A 17967-nucleotide genomic window follows, 5' to 3' on the forward strand; every position below is an offset into this window, starting at 1 on the left:
CAGCAGCATGCCAGGTGTGCAGGCAGGTGACCCTGGAGAGCTCATGGAGAAAGAGCAGGGGTTTCCACCCACTCATTTGCCTATGTCCCCCAGAGCCCCAGCAGATTTATGTCACCAGCACAGCCACAGCGCCCTGCTGCTGTTATTCAGATGTGGCAGAGACCACAGCGAGCTCATGTGGGCTGTGTCCAGCCCTTGGCACACCTCAGGAATATCTTCCTTTCTCCTGAAATCACTCCCACTGCTCTAGCAGAAACAGCAGGGGAAGACAAGCCAAAAAGCAGAACCAGAAACTGCAAAACCCAAACCCTCTTTAGTCACCAAGCTGCATCTGCTGCTCACACATTTTGTGGAAGGATACATGTCTGCTCCACCACCAGTGAGAGCCCAAGGTCTCCAGCTGTCAGTGTGCTGCCAGCACTGGGGTTCTGATATATTTAGAGCCCACAGCATCACACCAGCTCCTCTGCTCATTAAGCCATGATATTTGAGCTATGACTTTCATTGCTGCTTTCAAGGTAACCTATCTGAACAACCTCTCACACTGTAAATCTGGTTGCTGAGCAAGAAAAATATGGTTGCCCCAATGTGACTTTGTCACTGCAACGAGTTTGGCTTTTTACTTAGAGAGCAGGTTCTACGTCTGTCTCGCAAGGACAAACTCCTGAACAAGACTAAAAATCTGGGTGAGACAACTGACCAATGCATCTGACCCAAGGCTGAAAATAAAAGCTGGCTTCCCACCTTAGTTTCCAAGTAAACTCCACCAAATGACGCAGCACCCCATACTGCATTTCACAGGCAGCACAGATATATTTAGCCCAGCGTGCCCCTCCCTAGGCACAGTGTGGGGCACAACTGGCTGAGCAGAATCCAGGCAGGACACAGGGAAACAAACCAGGCAAACCATCCTCTCTTAGTCAGTCGCATGGTTCTTGTTCACTTGCTTTGTTTAACATAAACAAACAAGTAAAGCCCCAAAACAAGGAAACCTCGCAAGAGGAGTTTTATTTTCAGGCCAGGCAGCAAATCCAACAGTTGTAATTATGCCCTGGAAATCAGCAGTGTAACTTATTTGTGATGTTGGATGTTCTTTGCATTTCCATCCGAGAGTCAAACAAAACCAGCATCTACCCTTTCCCCAGAAGCTTGTGAGGGAAAATGGTGCAAACACCACACAAGCATCAGTACGTGTGAACATGGAATCTCCTTCCATGGATGTGAAACAAGGAAAACCAGCCACCTGAACAGTGATACTTGGGTGCCTGAAGGAGCACACTGGTTGCTTTTGGGATCTAGAAAAGTGCCTGAGGGAGAGGAATTTCAGTGGTGTACAGACAACTAACTTGGTGTATTTCAGAAGACACCTCCCCTGCAAGATGCTTCCAGGGGATCATCCCAGGGCTGTGGGAGGATTAGAAAATAAATGTAGCTCTAGGAAGCTGAGTTTTTGCCCTCAGGGCCCTGGGAAGTGATCTCCTCCTCGGGCTCCATCAAATCAGATAACAAACAAGCCAAGTTATTGTGATTAGAATGACCGAAGGCAGTAGCTGCTCAGAAGCACCCACCAGGCAGGGTTTTGGCACCAGCTGGTTGTACAAGGTGATGAACCAGAGATGTTTCCAGCCAGAAAGCTACAAGAGGGCTGTCTGCCTTCTCCAGAAGGGCTCTCTGCCACACAGGAACACAGGGCATCTTCCTGGCTTCCATGTGGGGCAATCTCCTGCCCTCAACTGGAGAAATTACACACTGAAGTCTTAGGCATAAAAGACTTCTCAAATCAGGAAGATGATCCATTGCATACTGGAAATGAATCAAGAAATCACAGCAAAACATAAAAGCTGTGTGAACAGGAGTATCCCTGTCAAGACCCCTGGCTGCAGCTTTGCCTAACAGGGCTGGCTTCAGTTCAAGTCTTTGGGAAACTCTCACTGCAAAGGATGAACCTTCAGCTCCGAGCTGGCCCAAGCAAAGCGCGATTCCTTGAGGAGCCCTCAGTGCAAAACACAAAACCACTTCTCTTATCATCTTCCTCATCCCCAAAAGGGAGGCAAGGTGGAGTCGGGGAAGATTTGTGGCCATGATAAGACTTTAATGTCTGAGTAACACTCCAAGCACAGAGAGTTTTTGATTTCTCAGCCTTGCACTACCTCACCCTCTCCTGTGACGATTTAAGGGGCCGAGTGGAATGGCTGTCTCCTAGACTTTCCCTCCTTTCCCCTAAAGTGTGCTTTCTTCAGGTCTCAGATCCATGTCCTTCCCTCAGCCAAGAGAGGCCAAGCACAGCTTTTTGCTCATGTTACTGCTGCCCCAGACAGCCAGGAGAGGAGACAATTATTTAAAGATGTGCAGTGAGACTGGGACATGATTGTAGCTACTGACCCCTGGGCACCCTGCAGCAGAGGCCACAATGTGCTGAGATGCGAATAACCCTCCTCCTGCAGGAGAGCTGAAGAAACCTCTTTTTCTTATCAGACTTTTAAAAAAACAATAAAATATTTTTCTCTAATTAGAGGTCGAAATATTGTTTTTCAAAACTCCTGCAAGTAATTCCTATCCTACAGGTTGTGCATGTGTCACTGACAACATCTATTACCCAAACACAGAGGAATGACAGGCATAGCTTCTTATCCCTGACTGGCTGAGTGCAATGCTTGGAACCAAATTTATGATGCAAAAATTTGAAGTTAAGATTTTGAAATTCAGGGCTCTTCAGTAGCTCCTGCTTTAGCACGCTACCACTCTATCCATAATGAAAATCACTTGTTAAAATACAAAGAGCATGTTAAGCTCTTCAAACACAATCAAACACCACTCTTCCTCTAAATACTGGCCAAAAAGGTTAAAATACTCACCTAGCTCATCACTGTTCCAGTGATGTAATGTTTGTAACAGTCCTGTCACACACAGGAGAGGTTTCTGTGAGAACCAGGCTTTTCTCCTGCAAGAACAAATCTCCCCCTCGTTTAGATTAATTGATTTCACACATAGTTGTTTATGTGTGTGGCCTCCCTTGATTTTCTGAGCTCTCCTCACTCCAAACAAAACAGCTTAGGGATGTAGATGGAGCCAACTGCATCTGGGAAGAGGGGAGATAACACCTCAAAGCCAGACAGAAAAGGACATTTCTTGCTTCAGAGGCTTTTCTCTGGATGACACTTGGAGGCAGCCTGACAAAAGCATGCTTCTGGGGAACACCATAAAACTGCTTCAGAGACACACTGCACAGAGCCCGGCAGGAAAAACCTCCCCACAATGGTGGGAAGGGGCAAAAGGAACTTCTGAGGAGAAGGATATATGGCAAGCTGTGAGACTGCAAACAATAGATGAACCAGAAACTCTCTTAAATTTTAAAACATCCTGATTTCATATAACAGCTTGTAGCTAGACTGGGAGAACACCAGGATCCTCATTTGCGCACGGAACATGTAGCAGGCAGCTGGGCAGTCCACTACCAAATGCTGGTTCAGAAGGAAAATTTATCTTTGGAAAGAAATCTGGGTATTAATTTGAAAGCACAACACAGAGCAAGAAAGATTAACTGCCCTCAGCCTCTCCAGCCATGTGGATACACCACGGGTTCAATCTGCACTGAATTACAACTCATCACTGACAAAGTACTGAAGTAGCCAGCAAGCAAAACCAGTGGAAATACACTTTTGTGGATCTGGTCAGAGAACAGAATCTCGGTTCCCCAAGAAGGGCTGGGATTTCAGCATTTGCCCGCATCCCAAACAGCGCTGAAAGGTCAAAACATTACATTATTTCATAGTATGAACAATTCCAAATGCTCTTGATTTGAAAATGCAGGGGTGAGAAGGAAGATATTATTGATAGAAAGAAAACATTCATAAAGTTTTAGCAGAATTTTCTCTGTCTACCAGCACTGTACAAATGTATGGGCCCTGGAATCCTGTCTTCTTCCACTTTCATCCCTGCTGTGCAAAAAAAAAAAAAAAAAAAAAAAATGTGGACAGGCTGGAGAGGGTCCAGAGAAGGGCCACAAAGATGAGGAGAGGCTGAGAGAAGAGGGCCTTGAGAAAAGAAGACTTAGGGGAGATCTTATCACCATCTTCCAGTATTTAAACGGTGGCTACAAAGAAAATGGAGACTCCCTTCTTACAAGGAGCCACGTGGAAAAGATACAGGGTAATGGGTTACTCCTGGGGAGATTCCAACTGGACAGAAATGGAAAATTTTACACAATGGAAGCTATCAGCCTTTGGAATAATCTCCCTAGGGAAATGGATTCCCCAACATTGGACACTTCCATGATTTGCTGGACACTGTGCTGAGCCATCTTGTTCAGACTGTGCTTTTGCCAAGAAGGGCTGGATCAGATGATCCTTTATGTCCCTTCCAACCTGTTATCCTGTGATTCTGTGAAAATGAAATGTTGATCCAAAAGGAGAGATTTTGGGTGTTGACGTGAAATTTAAACTCTTGTTCTGGCTATCAACATAAAATGACATTTAAATGTCAATTGGAAACAGAAATCATTAGGTTTTGAAACATCACTACAGAAAAGCGTGTTTTTCTTCTGGAAATTTCAATTTAGATCAAACCACATTTTCTTCTGGGAACTTTTTTTTCATTTTACAGCTCTGTGTTTGTTTGTTGTGCTGCTTGAGGACTGGACATTGGCTCCAGGCATACAGATGTCTGCAGTGAGGTTATCCACACTGGGGACACACTGGAGATTCCTTACAGAAGTCCAGGAACACACTGGCACCAGACTTCCTTAGGAACCTGAACTGTTACAGAGCAATTAGATATTTTAATTTAGGGAAATGGTCCAAGGTGTCAGATGAGTAGCAAACAGAAACTCACTTTGCACACAGAGGAAGAGTGGGGTCTGCAGATACTTCTGGATGCCCTCCAAAGCATCTCCTCTTCATCAGCATACAAGATTACACATCTCTCTCCAAAAGCTGGCTTTGCAAAACCTTGGAGAGGAAAAGGCAAGTGCGCTTCTGGAAGCACTAAACTACCTCTAAAAACTCATTACTTATTTGATATTATTCCTTTACAGAAACAAACCCTACAAACAAAAACCTAACTCCAACCTCAGCAACCCACAAAATTTCTGTGCAGACACCTTTAGGCAGAGGGTGCTGGTAGTTGCACCAGCAGGAACCGCCAGCCAAAGGCGGCTGTGGAAGCAGGGACAAGGACAGAAAGCAGCATTTCCCCAACACCTGCTGCTTCACACCCATGGACAAGGGCACAGCACAATTCACAGGGACTGGTCACAGATGCAAGGCCTCAGACTGCCACTCATCAGGACAGTCTGGCAGATCCAGCCAGCACAACGCTGACGTATGCCAAGAGAAAGCCTTGCCAAGGCAGGAGTGACAGGACCAGGCGATGAACTTGATGTGATGATGCTGGTGTTAAAAGCCAAAGGCTTCTGTACATGTGGACAGAGCAGCTGAAGGGAAAAGTAAAATGTATTTAAGTGGAGTCACAACTGCTGACTGAGCAAACCAGCAGCATTTGCCTGAAACCAAATGGAGAACAGATTATGTTGAAGCAACTCTGGAGCTGATGGACTTTCTGGATGTCACTCTGCAACTTGGGAAAGGGTGTTGAGTTTAGGAAGCTGTGACCACCCCATGGCAGCCTCTGATACCTGTCCCAAGGTGTCAATGAGCCACAATTTCCACAGGACTGAACCCTATCCCTGGCTGTGGACAAAGGCTGGCTTTGTGAAGATCACCACCTCTTTTATCAGCTGGGAAGTGAGAGGATAAATTTCTTGTTGCCTCAGGGAGGTGCAGGAATTGTAGAGGTAACCAGCAAAGCTTTCCATGCCTGCTCTGAGGCATCCTGGTGTGGCCAGCTTCCATCTGCCCAGCTGGGGATGGACTGCATGGAGCACCAGGTTTGCCAACTCAGATCTCACCCAGGCTTACCAAAAGCAGCAACAAACTGACAGAGCTTTCTCTCTAATGTATTTAAAACGCATTTCCTAGTTCAGTCCTGTCCATAAGCTAAAGTAAGGCTTAGGTAGCACAGACTAACTGTGTCTAAACTGCTACTCTTTTTGCTTCTAGCTTGGTTTTATGCTTGGCTTGAAAGAATTACCTGGCTTCTCTAAGCAGGGCCTGGTCCAGACTTTCAAGGTTACCCCACTAAGATTTTTTTAGTTCAAGAAATGGGAAAAAAAAAATAAATATACACACTCCTGCCAACACCCCAGTGTCAGCTGTGCTGACAAAGATGCCTCCATGGTCACAGCTGTGCCCACAGAAAATGCTGTGGCTCCCCTTCTTTCACAGGCTGTGGCACAGACACAGTCTAACACAAGCAGCCAAACTCAGACAGTAAATTGTTCCTGGTGTGTGAGTCTGACCTAATTGGCACCATTTTCCTGGAAGATAAAGAAGTTTTACGTGTCTTGTAGATAAAAGTTCGGGTTGTTACCTGCAATGGGGTTTTATACCACTGGGGTGCAGCTGTTGTTGTGCAGAAATAGAGAGCCTTACATCTTCTCAGCATGCTGTGGAGGAGAGCTTTTGAGCCTTCCAGCAGGCTCCTTGGAAAACAGCAGAGATGCTGAAAGAGCCTGTGAAGCTTCAGTAAAAACTGAACAAAGCCACTGCTGCACTTACCAAGCTTTCCCAGCTGAAAAACCTCCTTGCCATTCATAAAAAAATTATTAGAAGTTCATTTTGAACATTGGCAAAACTCCCAAACAGCTAGTTAAGAATAGGTGGAAATGGGGAATAGTTAAAAAAAACCCAAAAAACAGAAGAGAAATCAGGACAGGTAATTGGTCATAATTCACAGGAGCACTCATCCCACTCTACCTGCATCCCAGGCTGTGAAATCTCCACAGGTGGAATAACAGCTGCAGCCACCCACAAGGCTGCAGATGTTGCTGTGAAACCTGGTTTGTGCACACCACACATGGGGAGCAAGAGCTGACATTCTGGTCTAAAACCAGAAACTTCCACTGCAGTGTAAAGAATAATGGGGCTACCCCATAAATATCTGCACCATCTCAGTGTAAGGCTGTAAAGCTTCCGTTACTTTTCAGAGATGCAAAACTGGGCAAAATTGACAGTGATGACAGCCACAGGACACTACAAACCTTCTCAGCTGCGACACAGAAATGATAATGGCAAAATATTTACTAAACCAAACCCTGCCATGCTGCCAGGACCAGTATTTACAGTAATTATGAACAAATCTGAGCCACAGAATATAATAAAGGAACCTGTAGAATTGCTCGAGCTGTAAAAACAGAGGAGGGGAAAAAAAAAAAAGGAACTTAATTTGCCTTTGTACAGTATCAATTTTTTATGATTGGAGACAATTTCGAAGTACTCAGGAACACCTCAGGGAGTAATGAACCTGACAGTCACAAAATTATTTTTTCTGAAAAATGTTCCATTAATGAAGACATGCTTGGGCTCATATGTCTCTCTCGACACTCTGTGATACATCACAAAGCACAGAAAGGTTTTCCAGCTAGGCAAGGGAGATTCTCATTTAATTTGCTTTACAGCTCCAACTTGTCCATAACAGAGGTGCTACAATGCTTCAGGACTCAGTTAAACAATGGCAGCAAACCAGCCAAAAAGCTAAATACAGAACAACTGGAAAAGGAAGACAAATTTAGAGAGACCACTGAAATATTAGTATTCCTGTGACTTTTGTTAACCTTCTGTCCTTAATGATGGACAAAAACAAATCCAAAACACATGTTCCACCCAATCACTCCAGGCTCCCTCACCTCCAATTGAGATGGGAGAGCTTACAGAAAACATATTTTCCCTCAAATCCTACAACGTGTGTTCACAAATCTCTTTCTCTTTACAAAGACAAAATGTTGCTCTGCTTTTCTTCCCCTAAGACAAAAACTATCAAACCCTTCGAGCCTTTCCCACAAGCCACTTAAAACCATAAATTAATCAAAACCAAGAGCTCTCTACCCATCCCTGCACGCAACAGTGCCATGAGCTCTCCGGCCACAGACCCATTCCCAGGAAAATTCACTCATTTGAGTGGTGCATTCTGCATTAATTCATCTCATTCTGTTTTGCTCCAGAGGCTGAGATGCAGCTTTGCAAAATGAACGAGTTACTTGGAATAATCAAGGCCAGACTACTCAAGAATGCCCAAGCATCCGAAATAGCTGAACCTCAGGGAAAAACGGGACCTTTGACAGCATTTAGAGCTGGATACCCCAAATCACCAGTCATGGCAGCCCTGGCCTGCATTACCTTTGCTCTGAATATGTGAGCATTAAACCCGAGGCCACCGGGTTAGCTCAAAGAGGGGCAGAGGAGGCCAGGACTCAAACCACCTCTCTCATGTGGCAGACCACAGCATTAGCTGCAGGCATGCCTGGAAAGAGAGAGCAATCAGGGGTCTCCTGCAGGGTTATGAAAGGTTTGATCCTGATGGTTTTATTTAGATGGCTGCCAGGTTGGGCCATATTTGCTGTCCCAAACTCAGAAATTCTAAAGAAAGTGAATTCTATCCAGCCTGACAGATACAGGAGCACTCCCTTCCCTCTGCTTGTCCCTCTCTCCAGCTCCTGTGAAGGTGAGGGGCACATCACTCACTTCTCAAACAAACTCCAAACACAAAAGCCAGCTTGGGGAAGCCCAGCTCTGAACCAAGTGAAATAAGGAAGATGCCCTTGCAGGGAAGCACCTACTGCTTCCCCAGTGCTGGATCCCTATGGGAGCAGAAAGAGGCACTGTCCCTTTAGAGCTGGTCAAGGAGCAACTCAGCATGCCTGGTCTCTCTGGGAGCAACCACAGCCAGGGAGGAAAACTGTGGGCTACAGTGGGACAAGGGCAGATTTCCTGGAGCCCGCTGCAGAATAAACACTCAGAGATGAGAGGACAAGGGACCCTCCAGTCCTGAGGGCTGTGCAACCAGATTTAAAAATAAAACCTAGGAGAGGGAGAACTGGCTTGCCCAGGACCTTGAAAGAGCCAGCATCCACCGAGAAGAGGGAGCAAGCAGCAAACCACGAGGCCGAGGCAGCCAGGAAACGCGGCAGCAGCAGCCAGAGCCACAGCCCAGCCACAAGAGAACAGGTCGGCTTAGGAGGGATGAAGCTGGCTGGGGAGTTAAATTTAGACAGGTAAACATTCCGAGGGGAAGAGATGGGGTTCACACATCCCTCATGTTTGCCACTGCCAGCCCCTGGGGAGAGCCCTTCAAAGAGCTGCTCGGGGGCTGAGGCACCTCGGAGTAGGGCTGTCGGGGCCAGCGGGTTGGGAGCACACAACTCTGCGGGGCGTTTTCACCCCAGCATTTGCTCCAAGCATCTTCCTGCCTGGCAGCATCCCCAGCAAGCAGGAAAGCTGTTGAGAGAAGCATGGAGGACATTTGTGCACAAGGAAAGGTGCAAATTCTGAGTACACAGGGTACAAAGGGACCTTGCAAAGGAAACGCACCAGGGGAAACCCAACCAGCAATCTGGCTGTGGCCATTTTGTGTCAGAGCCTTTTTGAGCTCCCTTTCAGAGGGAAAAAAAGAGCAAAATAACCAAAACCAAGGAGTTAGTCTTGCAAACTCAGCCAGCCTCTAGAGCTCGAGTCATCCAGCCTCTGTGAACTGGAGGGGACACACAGCACTCCCTGCTCTGCCCTGCCCTGCCTGCAGCCCTGAGAGCTCCCAGCCTGTTTCGCAGCTCCAAGGAGAAGGGAAGGATCCCCACAGGCATCCCAGCCTGTTTCACAGCCACAAGGAGAAGGGAAGGATCCCCACAGGCACACACACCACAGCCACTGCAGTGGGCTGCCAGCAGCCTGCAGTTCCAAGGCAGGGAGAGCATCCCCACCCTGGGGAGCTGCTGTGCCAGGAGTGAGCATCTGCCCCAGGGACCCCCAGCTCCACCTCTCACAGGGCAGGGCAAGGCCTGCCTGAGCTCCATCAAGTCCTAAGGCAAGGCCTGGAAGGGGGTGGTGGATCACGGGCTCTGGTCTCTTCTGTAATTCTGCCCATATGGTCTCAGCCAGTTGTCTCTTGAGCCCAAGAACTTGCAGAATGTCCCTTCCAAAGAGACACCACCTCTCTACTGGAAGATTTTAAGAGGTGGAGAAGCAAATGTTGCCTTTGGTTTGTTCTGAAGGTTGATCACCCTGCTGTTAAAACACTGCCTGGTTCTAACAGAGCCTAAGTTCCCAACCACATGCCTTAAGTTCTCTTGAATTAGAAAGCTCTCCAAGCACCAGCTCCTTTCAGAGCTGCTGAAAGCACTCAGGTATCCCACCATGCTACATCTTAATGTTCTTTCTCAAATGCTACACAGGTCCTCATTCCTTAAATCTCCCATTAGAAAAGGATTTTTTTTAGTCCGGGAGAAATTCCCCTGAGCCCTCTCTGCGCTGCCTTCAGTTTTAATAAAGTCTGTGTGCCTTCTCCCAGGAAGTGAAGATCCCTTCCTATGCAAAAGTGGAATCAAATCACAGACTGCCCTGCATGCCTTGGCTGTCCATATTCTGATTTTACAAGTACTGTGTTTAAAAGTCTCTCTGAAATGCTCAGTGTGTGTGTGTGTGTGCGCATGTGTGTCAAATTTATTTGGAAATGATGAAATGGTTTTCACTCGAACTTTGATCAGCTGCTAGAAAAAAAAAAGATCTTATGAATAGAAACAATTTATATTCATTTAAATGAGCAATCATGCAGTTTTCAGAAAAGAGCTATTTCCCTGTGTGCCTTGAAACCCAAACCCAACAACTTCAGGACAAAAGACTCAAGATGTGAAGCAGTCCAGAAACAAAGGGGCCTACTGGGCTAGAGAAAGGGACAAATAGCTTCAAGGTAACTTTAAATTTCACAGCATTTGATCTCTTCCTAAAAGAACAAGCTCCTGGAGACTTCGCTATACAAGAATGTTCATTTTTCTTTAAAACACAGGACCCCCGACTTTCTAGACCCAGCTCTTTCCAAATTTCAATTTTTTCCCAACTGATGTAATGAACTCTGGCAGATTGAGAGGGAAAGGGCTGAGAAAAAAGACTTCTCAGGGCTGGGAGCCTGCAGCCACAACTCCAGTTTCAGCTTTCCTAAACTGAGATCAGTCACATGTGGAAGGACATTTTCAATGTCCACGCACCAGAGACAAGGGAAAGCACACAGGGGCTACTGACAGCTCCTGAGAGAGAGGTGTGCTAACACTGAAGGAGCCTGGGAGGGACTCCTTTCCAAAGGGCAGGGATCTGCTGCAGACACTCCTGGGCACAGAAATGAATGAGCAACAGAGCCTGGGAGCAGAGGAAACCCAAGGCTGGAATGGGGCCAGCTCGCTTCCCCAGCTCTGCCTCCTGACCCACACTGGCAGCTCATCCTCGTGCTTCTCTCCTCACAGACTCAGCTATTTTCTTTAAAGAAGGATAAAAACCCCAAGTAGCTGGGCTAGCTTCTCTGCACACGTGGCAACTCATCCCATGCCCTGGATGTTTGGGGTGAAAAACATTCCACCTGAATTCTTGCAGAGCCCAGGTGTCCATGCACAGGCTTAAGAGGAGTCTGTCTCTCTCTTGCCAACCTTGAGAACCAACCACCTCTTTTTCTTTTGGGAAGAAGAGCGCGTACCCAGCTTGGTTCTCCATGTACAACTGCACGTGACAGAAGACAGGCACCTGCAGGTGGAAGTGCCACCATCAGAAAAAGTGGTCTCTTCAACTCATGTGTCCATGCCCAGCAGCAAATGCGGGAAGGAAGGGCCACGACCACGACAGGCTCACACCTGAGCGCTGGTGTGGTGTGGGGAAGGCTGGGGACGCTCTGGAGATGTGCATGCACCAGGCAGGCTCTGAAAGGACAGACGGACAAAGATGAGTGTAAAGGAGAGCTGGACCTTGTGTGTGCCCGTTGCTGTGGGGGCACCAAAGCTCTCTAAAAGAGCACCAAGAAAGAGCCCCCACCACCTAGGAGATAAGCAAGCACTGATGCACACAGTCCTCACATGCAGGTGAGTGGAGCAGAGCAGACTGCAGTGGAATTGTGCAGGTGCACACAAGGAACACCACGCACAGGCACCCAAGGTTTTGGCTGTGAAGAAATTGAAGCAAGAGCTTAAGTGCCAGTACATGTGTAAGAAAAAGCTCTGTCACAAAAAACCCTGATCCCAAAGGTGAATAGGCGAATATATAGGTGCAGGCAGCAGGGCAAGAGTGATGATGATGATGATGATGATGCACTGTAGGGCAGCCAGGAATGCATTAAGAGATAGGTTAAAGTTGGATAGAGAGACTTAGAGGGACACTCACTTGATGGCAGAGGAAAGCTATCAAAAACACGGGGCAATAAAATGCATCAGTGCACACAAAAATATGTTTGGGGAAGTTGTTTTACCCACACCACTAAGGGAAGTATTACAGCACAATTCCCAGAAGAAAAACCAAGTTTCACAAAAGAGCGTGTCTGTCACAGACATAACCGGGATGCTCATGCCCTGGTCCTGTGAAACCGGGCACACTTTCACTTCTCCTATGTGCTTCCAAGAGCACAGATGCCACGGCTCCTGTTAGCACAGGCAGCCACACCACACAACACGGGTGAGAAGGACACTGTGAGCGCTCATAGGAAAGCTGCTGTGCTCATACCCAGGGAAAGAATCCTCCTCTGACAGTAAAACAGTAAAATCCCTGTGCTCACGCTACAGTCCACCTCACTGGAGTAACATCTGTTTTGTGAACTCATGTCTGTCATGCCTGAGGAACATCTGTTTCACCAGCACAGCGTCTGCCACCCCGGAGGAGCATCCCTCGCGCCCCAGCAGCATCCCTCACACGGGGGGCTGGCCCCTCACACCCGGGCTGGCCCCTCACACCGGGGCTGGCCCCTCACACCCGGGCAGCGCCTCTCCCGACACCGCGGGTCTGTCCCACCGCACTAACGCCACCAAGGCCACCCCGCAGTCGGCCCCAGCCCCGCGCTCCGGTGGCCCCTCCGCTGTCCCGGGAGCTGCTGCCGGCGGCGGCGGCTCGGCCCCGACGGCCCCAGCCCGCGGTAGGGGCCGGCGCCGGGGGGCTCCGCTCCGGGCAGCCCGATCCCCGCTCCGCCCCGACCGGCGGCCGCTCCGGGCCGGGGGCGCCTCCCGGGGTCGGCGGCAAAGCGCGGACGCGTCTCCCGGGCTGGAGAAGCGGCAGAACCCCCGGTACCGCCCGCGTCGCCTCCCGCCCCTTCGGGGGCCGCGCAGGGAGGCGTCCGGCCCCGGGCGAGCCGAGCCCGGGGGTCCGCGGCGCCCGGCGCGACCGAACCCTCCCGGCCCCCGGCCTCCTCCTCCCGCCGCCGCCGCCCTCCTGCCGCCGGGCCGGGGCCGCCTCCTACCTGCATCTCCCGGGCGCCGCCGGCGGCAGCGGCAGGTGAGCGGGCGCCCGCGGCGGGCACGGGCTCCGCGTCCCGCTCGGCGGCGTCGCGGCGGCCGGAGACCGCGAGGGGACGCACCTGCCCCGGGGGCCGCCGCCCCGTCGCCGCGCCGGGCCGAGCCCCCCGCCGGCTGCGTGAGGGGAGCGGGGGACGCTGCCGGCGCTGCCCTCCCCGTGCCCGCGGCGGCGCTGGGCTCCGGCAGCGGCAGCACCGAGCGCCACTCCCGGCCGAAGTTGGCGGCTGTGGCGAGTGCCGGGCCCGGGAGGTGCCGGCGGATCCCGGGGGCTCCGGCCGCCTCCGCCCCGCCTCCCCCGCCCCGCACCGCCCCCCGCGCCCTGCGCCCGCCCCGCCGCGGGCACCGCCGCCGCCGCCGCCGCCGGGATGGGGCTCGCTGGGGGCCGGGCGGCTTCCCCGGCCGGGGCGGGCCGGGGCTGAGCTGCGGGGCCGCTGCCGTCGGGGGGGCCGTGCTGGGGAGCGAGGCAGCGGCGGGGACAGAACGCGGCGGGGACAGAACGCGGCGGTGCCGTGCGCTGGACGCCACCGGGCTGGCTCCTTCCCCGGCAGCCCCCGCAGGGACACTCGGGTGTCTCTCGCTCCCAGCGCATCCCCGCCGGGCCCCTTCCCTGGCTGCCCGGCCCCGCTGCGGAGAGCTCCGTGCCCGCCGCTTCTCGCTGTGGGGCTCACGGGCACCCCGCTCATGGGGCTCCTGGCCCGGGACACAAACGTGCTGGGAGCCAAAACCCCTCCGGTGCGGGCAGCGGGTTCCTGGCCCCCGCCAGCGGAGGGCTTCTGACCTGGTGACCCACTGCTTCATCTCAGCCGGGATTTTTGGCATCTGTCTCCCAGTGCGGGTGGGCGGCTGGGTTGCAGTGAAGGTGAGAATGAGGCAGAGCCCGGTTCGGGATGCTGTTGAAATAGACTGGCAAAGTCTGGCAGAGGAGACAGAGCATGAAGCTCTTGATGGGGCTGGCACTCAACAGGCACATCCATCCCTTGCGTGCAACACCAGGAATCACATTGGGGGCTGTCCCCCACCCTCCTTCCCATAAAACTTCACAGATTCGCAGCCAGATCCCGTTCTCACTTTTCCTGGCAGAAGCAGGAGTAGCTGCAGAGGCATTAGCAGGATCACTGTAAATTTATGTTGGTGTAGCTGCGAGCGGTGCCTACCCCCAAGACTGCTGGGCAGCTCAGCGCACAGAGACAGGATTTGCACGCCTGGTCTCCGAGCTTGGTGGCAGCTCTGCAGCAGCCAGAAGTTACACTTGTTGTGTCCAGGCCCCCATCTCTGGGCCCCACATTGTCAGGCATCCAAAGTCCCCACGCAGCAGGAGCTGCAGAGCCTCATACACGGTGCAAAGAGTACCTTGCTGCTCCTACACGTACACAGACTCACACATGTGAGGATCCAATTGGAATTACATCAGGGAGGCATTTGGCCCCCTGGAATTCCTCAAATTTGTACTGGCTTGGGACAAAATGCAGCTTGAGACACACTGACACGAGCATCTTGTTTCAAACAGCTCTGAGCATCCATCTGGGCTCAGGGTAGAAATACATGAGCATTTTTAGAGAAGCAGGTAAGTGTCTGATACAGGCTGCACACTACAAGTAATTGAAGGCTCCAACTGTCTTAATTTATGACCAACTGCACCAGTGTTTCCCATCACTGCAGTCATTAATGGTACTTTCTTTTAATGGGAATAGGAGATAGAGGAGGTACAGCTAGAGGCAAATAGTAACCCAGTGTTTGTGGCAGGAAATAAGGAGCCATTGTCCTCAGCACTGTCTAACTAGAAAGATAATAGTTGGTACAGCAAATGCCAACTAATTAGAGGGCAAAGGAAGTCTTGAAATTGCAGCTGGCTGCAGGAACTTTGAGGTGCCAGCTTTTTTTGCTCAGAGGTAAAGCCCGTTTACCACATGGGCTGCTGTTCCCTGCTTGTCTGTCAAACTTCTAGCTTGCACAGAGGAGAGGCAGGGTGCTGCTTTGGGGACCCAGCAAACAGCAGGGACCCCTCCTGAGGACCTGGAGGGGAGTGTAACAGAACTGAGGCTCAGTAACAAGTGCTTGGTCTGTAATGTGCTTTTCCACTTTTGGTGCTGCAAGGGACAGCTGGCCACAGCAGGTCAGCAGGCCAGAGATCCTCATCCATCCTCACAGGAATCCTCTTGGGGCTGGCACTGCTTCACACCCCGGGATGGTGCCTTACACCAGGGTTAGAGGGAGCAGACAGGGAAGGCAGAGTCACTGGACCACCAGCAGAGGTGGTTGGGCAGCACTGGATATACATGTTCCTTAAAACAAACCTTCAGCTATGGCCATGTGGATCATTCCAAAAAGAGACCAGGTTATTGAAATACCATTCTGGCCTCAGCACAGTCCATGAGGAAGATGGGAATTCCTGCAGCTTTAATCCATCCTGCTGTGGTGGGATGAGAAGGGCCATTGGGAGATAGATACATGCTGGGTGCCAGGAAGGGCAGGAGGGACAGCTGAGGTGTGCATCCCCAAAACTGGGTGGGAGTGATTTCCCAGCTGACCACTTGGAGAGCTTGAGAAGAGGTGAAGTGTCCTGAGCCAGCAGGAACGAGGTGCATGGCCCATCTCAGAGGTCTGTGTCTCACCTTGGCAGTGCTGCCACTGCTGAGGACAAGAAACCCCACAGAATGAGTTGGTCATGGTGCTGGTGTGAGTGGGTGATGACAGGAGACCACCTTTACCTTACTGTGTTCTCTCTGCTGAAATGTCTTTGTTTTTTTCCTTCTTTTATCCTAGTCTCCCCCACAAGATTTCTTTATCCTCCACCAAAAAAAGCTGGCAAAAAGCAGCTTAACCCATGCAGCCCACTGAGCAGCACAAGCTGTTTTATTTCTCTTCATCTCACTGGAACATTCCTATGGCTCCAATTGTCCTCATGCTCCTCCTTCTCTTCTGCTACATCTCCTGTCTGTCCCCTCCTGGTCTCTGCTGCCAGTGAGCAGGAAGAGGGTGGGGAAGTGCCCCGACTATTTGAGATGTGGAAATCCTAAACTCACTCTGCAGAGGAGAAGAGCAATTTAAAATGTATTGAGGAATATAAATCCATCTCAGTTAAGGGCAGGACCCTGCAGAATATGTGGAGAACAGGAGACCTTATCACTAGAAACTCAACCATGTGGCTCCAACTTCTCTTAAAGCAGGTGTAGCCCAGTCTGTGGTGCCCATAACCTCTCATCTCTTGGGAAGTTTCTTCCATCCCTGCACAATCATCTTCCCCCTGGTCAGCCAATCCTGCATCCAGGGTGGAGCTGAAGCAGAGATGATGCCTATCCTGGGACAGCTTTCAAGGAGAAGGAATATTCACTGTGCTTCTTTCGTTGACATGGATCTTTTTTTTGTCCTTTCCCACTTGCCCCTGGTGGGGGCAATCCCTGTGGTGGGATTACTGCCAGTTGTAGAAGCAAGCGAAAGGAAGTGGATTTGTGAGGAACTGGACACGTTTCCAGCAGAGAGATTGTTATGAGTCAAGGTGGAATTCACGGAATAAAAATCTGGAAATGGAAAAAAAAATAAACCTTGAGCTCCTGCCAAAGGTGAGCTCGTTCCAGACTAGCTACCTAATCTGACCTGCCTTGCAGGTGTGAAAACCTTCATTGACCCACCCCCACATTCTCTACCTGCCCTTGCAAACCCCAGAGGAAAGCAGCACCTCATTCCCAGGCGCTGTCCTCGTGGGAAGCAGCCAGTTTCCTTGGGGCGTAGAGCTCATGACCTGAGAATCTGTGGCACTCCACAAAAGGAAATATAGGCTAAACATCTGAAACATTTTCTCATGTTGACGTCTTTCAGATGATGGAATTGTCTCCCCAGGGACACGTGGATGCTCCACTCCTTGAGTCAGAGGGGCAGGACCCGACAGTGCAGGGGAGGGGAGAGGTATTGTTGGGAGCCTCACTGCTCCTGGACCAGGGAGAGACAGCAAGGGGGGGAGAGGAAATGAATTGGATGACTTGAATCATTTCCAGCTCTAATTGCTATGATTTTGCAGTAGTTTTCCCAGCCCCAAGTATAACATTAACCATCAAAGCACGGCTTCACTCATGGTCAATTAAACCAGGATTCATCTGGCTTGACATCACCAAGAAATATCCATCCTGGACTCAGGGACACCTCGCTGAGAAAAGACAGGAGCCAGGCTGGGGCTGGTCACTGGTCATCCTGTGGGACAGGCAGAAGCTGCTGCCTTTAGAGGTGGAAATCTCCAAGTATTCCCTTCCCTTCTGCCAGCACATCACACAAAGGGAATGCAGCAAGTGTACGATGTGCAAACACCTCTCCTCACCTCAGTGATGCACTAGTAGGGTCCCTGGGATTGATCTCCCCATCTGGATGGTCCTGCTGGCTGGGGAGCTGCTCCAGAGGTCAGATGAAGAGAGACAGCCTGCAATGCTGGCTGACATGTGCAGCCCTGCCAGAGCCAGGCTGCCTCTCCACATTCAGTGGCTACATTTTACCCCCTGTCCAGTTTGCCCCTGGCCTCCTGGTCCTCCAACAGGCAGATCTGGGAACCCATCGAGGGATTCAGTGTCTGGAGCTGCATTCCTGAGTGCCGAGGTCCACGGGGTGGAGAGCAGGCC

General features: G+C 50.7%; 1 protein-coding gene across 1 annotated transcript in view; it reads right to left on the reverse strand.

Moving 5' to 3' along the window:
• The window catches only part of WNT5B (Wnt family member 5B), a 66639-nt gene extending 53308 nt beyond the window's left edge, over positions 1-13331 (reverse strand). Inside the window, exon 1 of the mRNA XM_030959554.1 lies at positions 13309-13331. Coding sequence (XP_030815414.1) covers positions 13309-13314 — 6 coding nt within the window. The 5' untranslated portion in view covers positions 13315-13331. The remainder of the gene's footprint in view (positions 1-13308) is intronic.
• Between the last annotated feature and the right edge of the window lie 4636 nt (positions 13332-17967).

Source organism: Camarhynchus parvulus, chromosome 1A, assembly GCF_901933205.1.
Source record: "Camarhynchus parvulus chromosome 1A, STF_HiC, whole genome shotgun sequence".
Classification (NCBI taxonomy): Eukaryota; Metazoa; Chordata; class Aves; order Passeriformes; family Thraupidae; genus Camarhynchus; species Camarhynchus parvulus.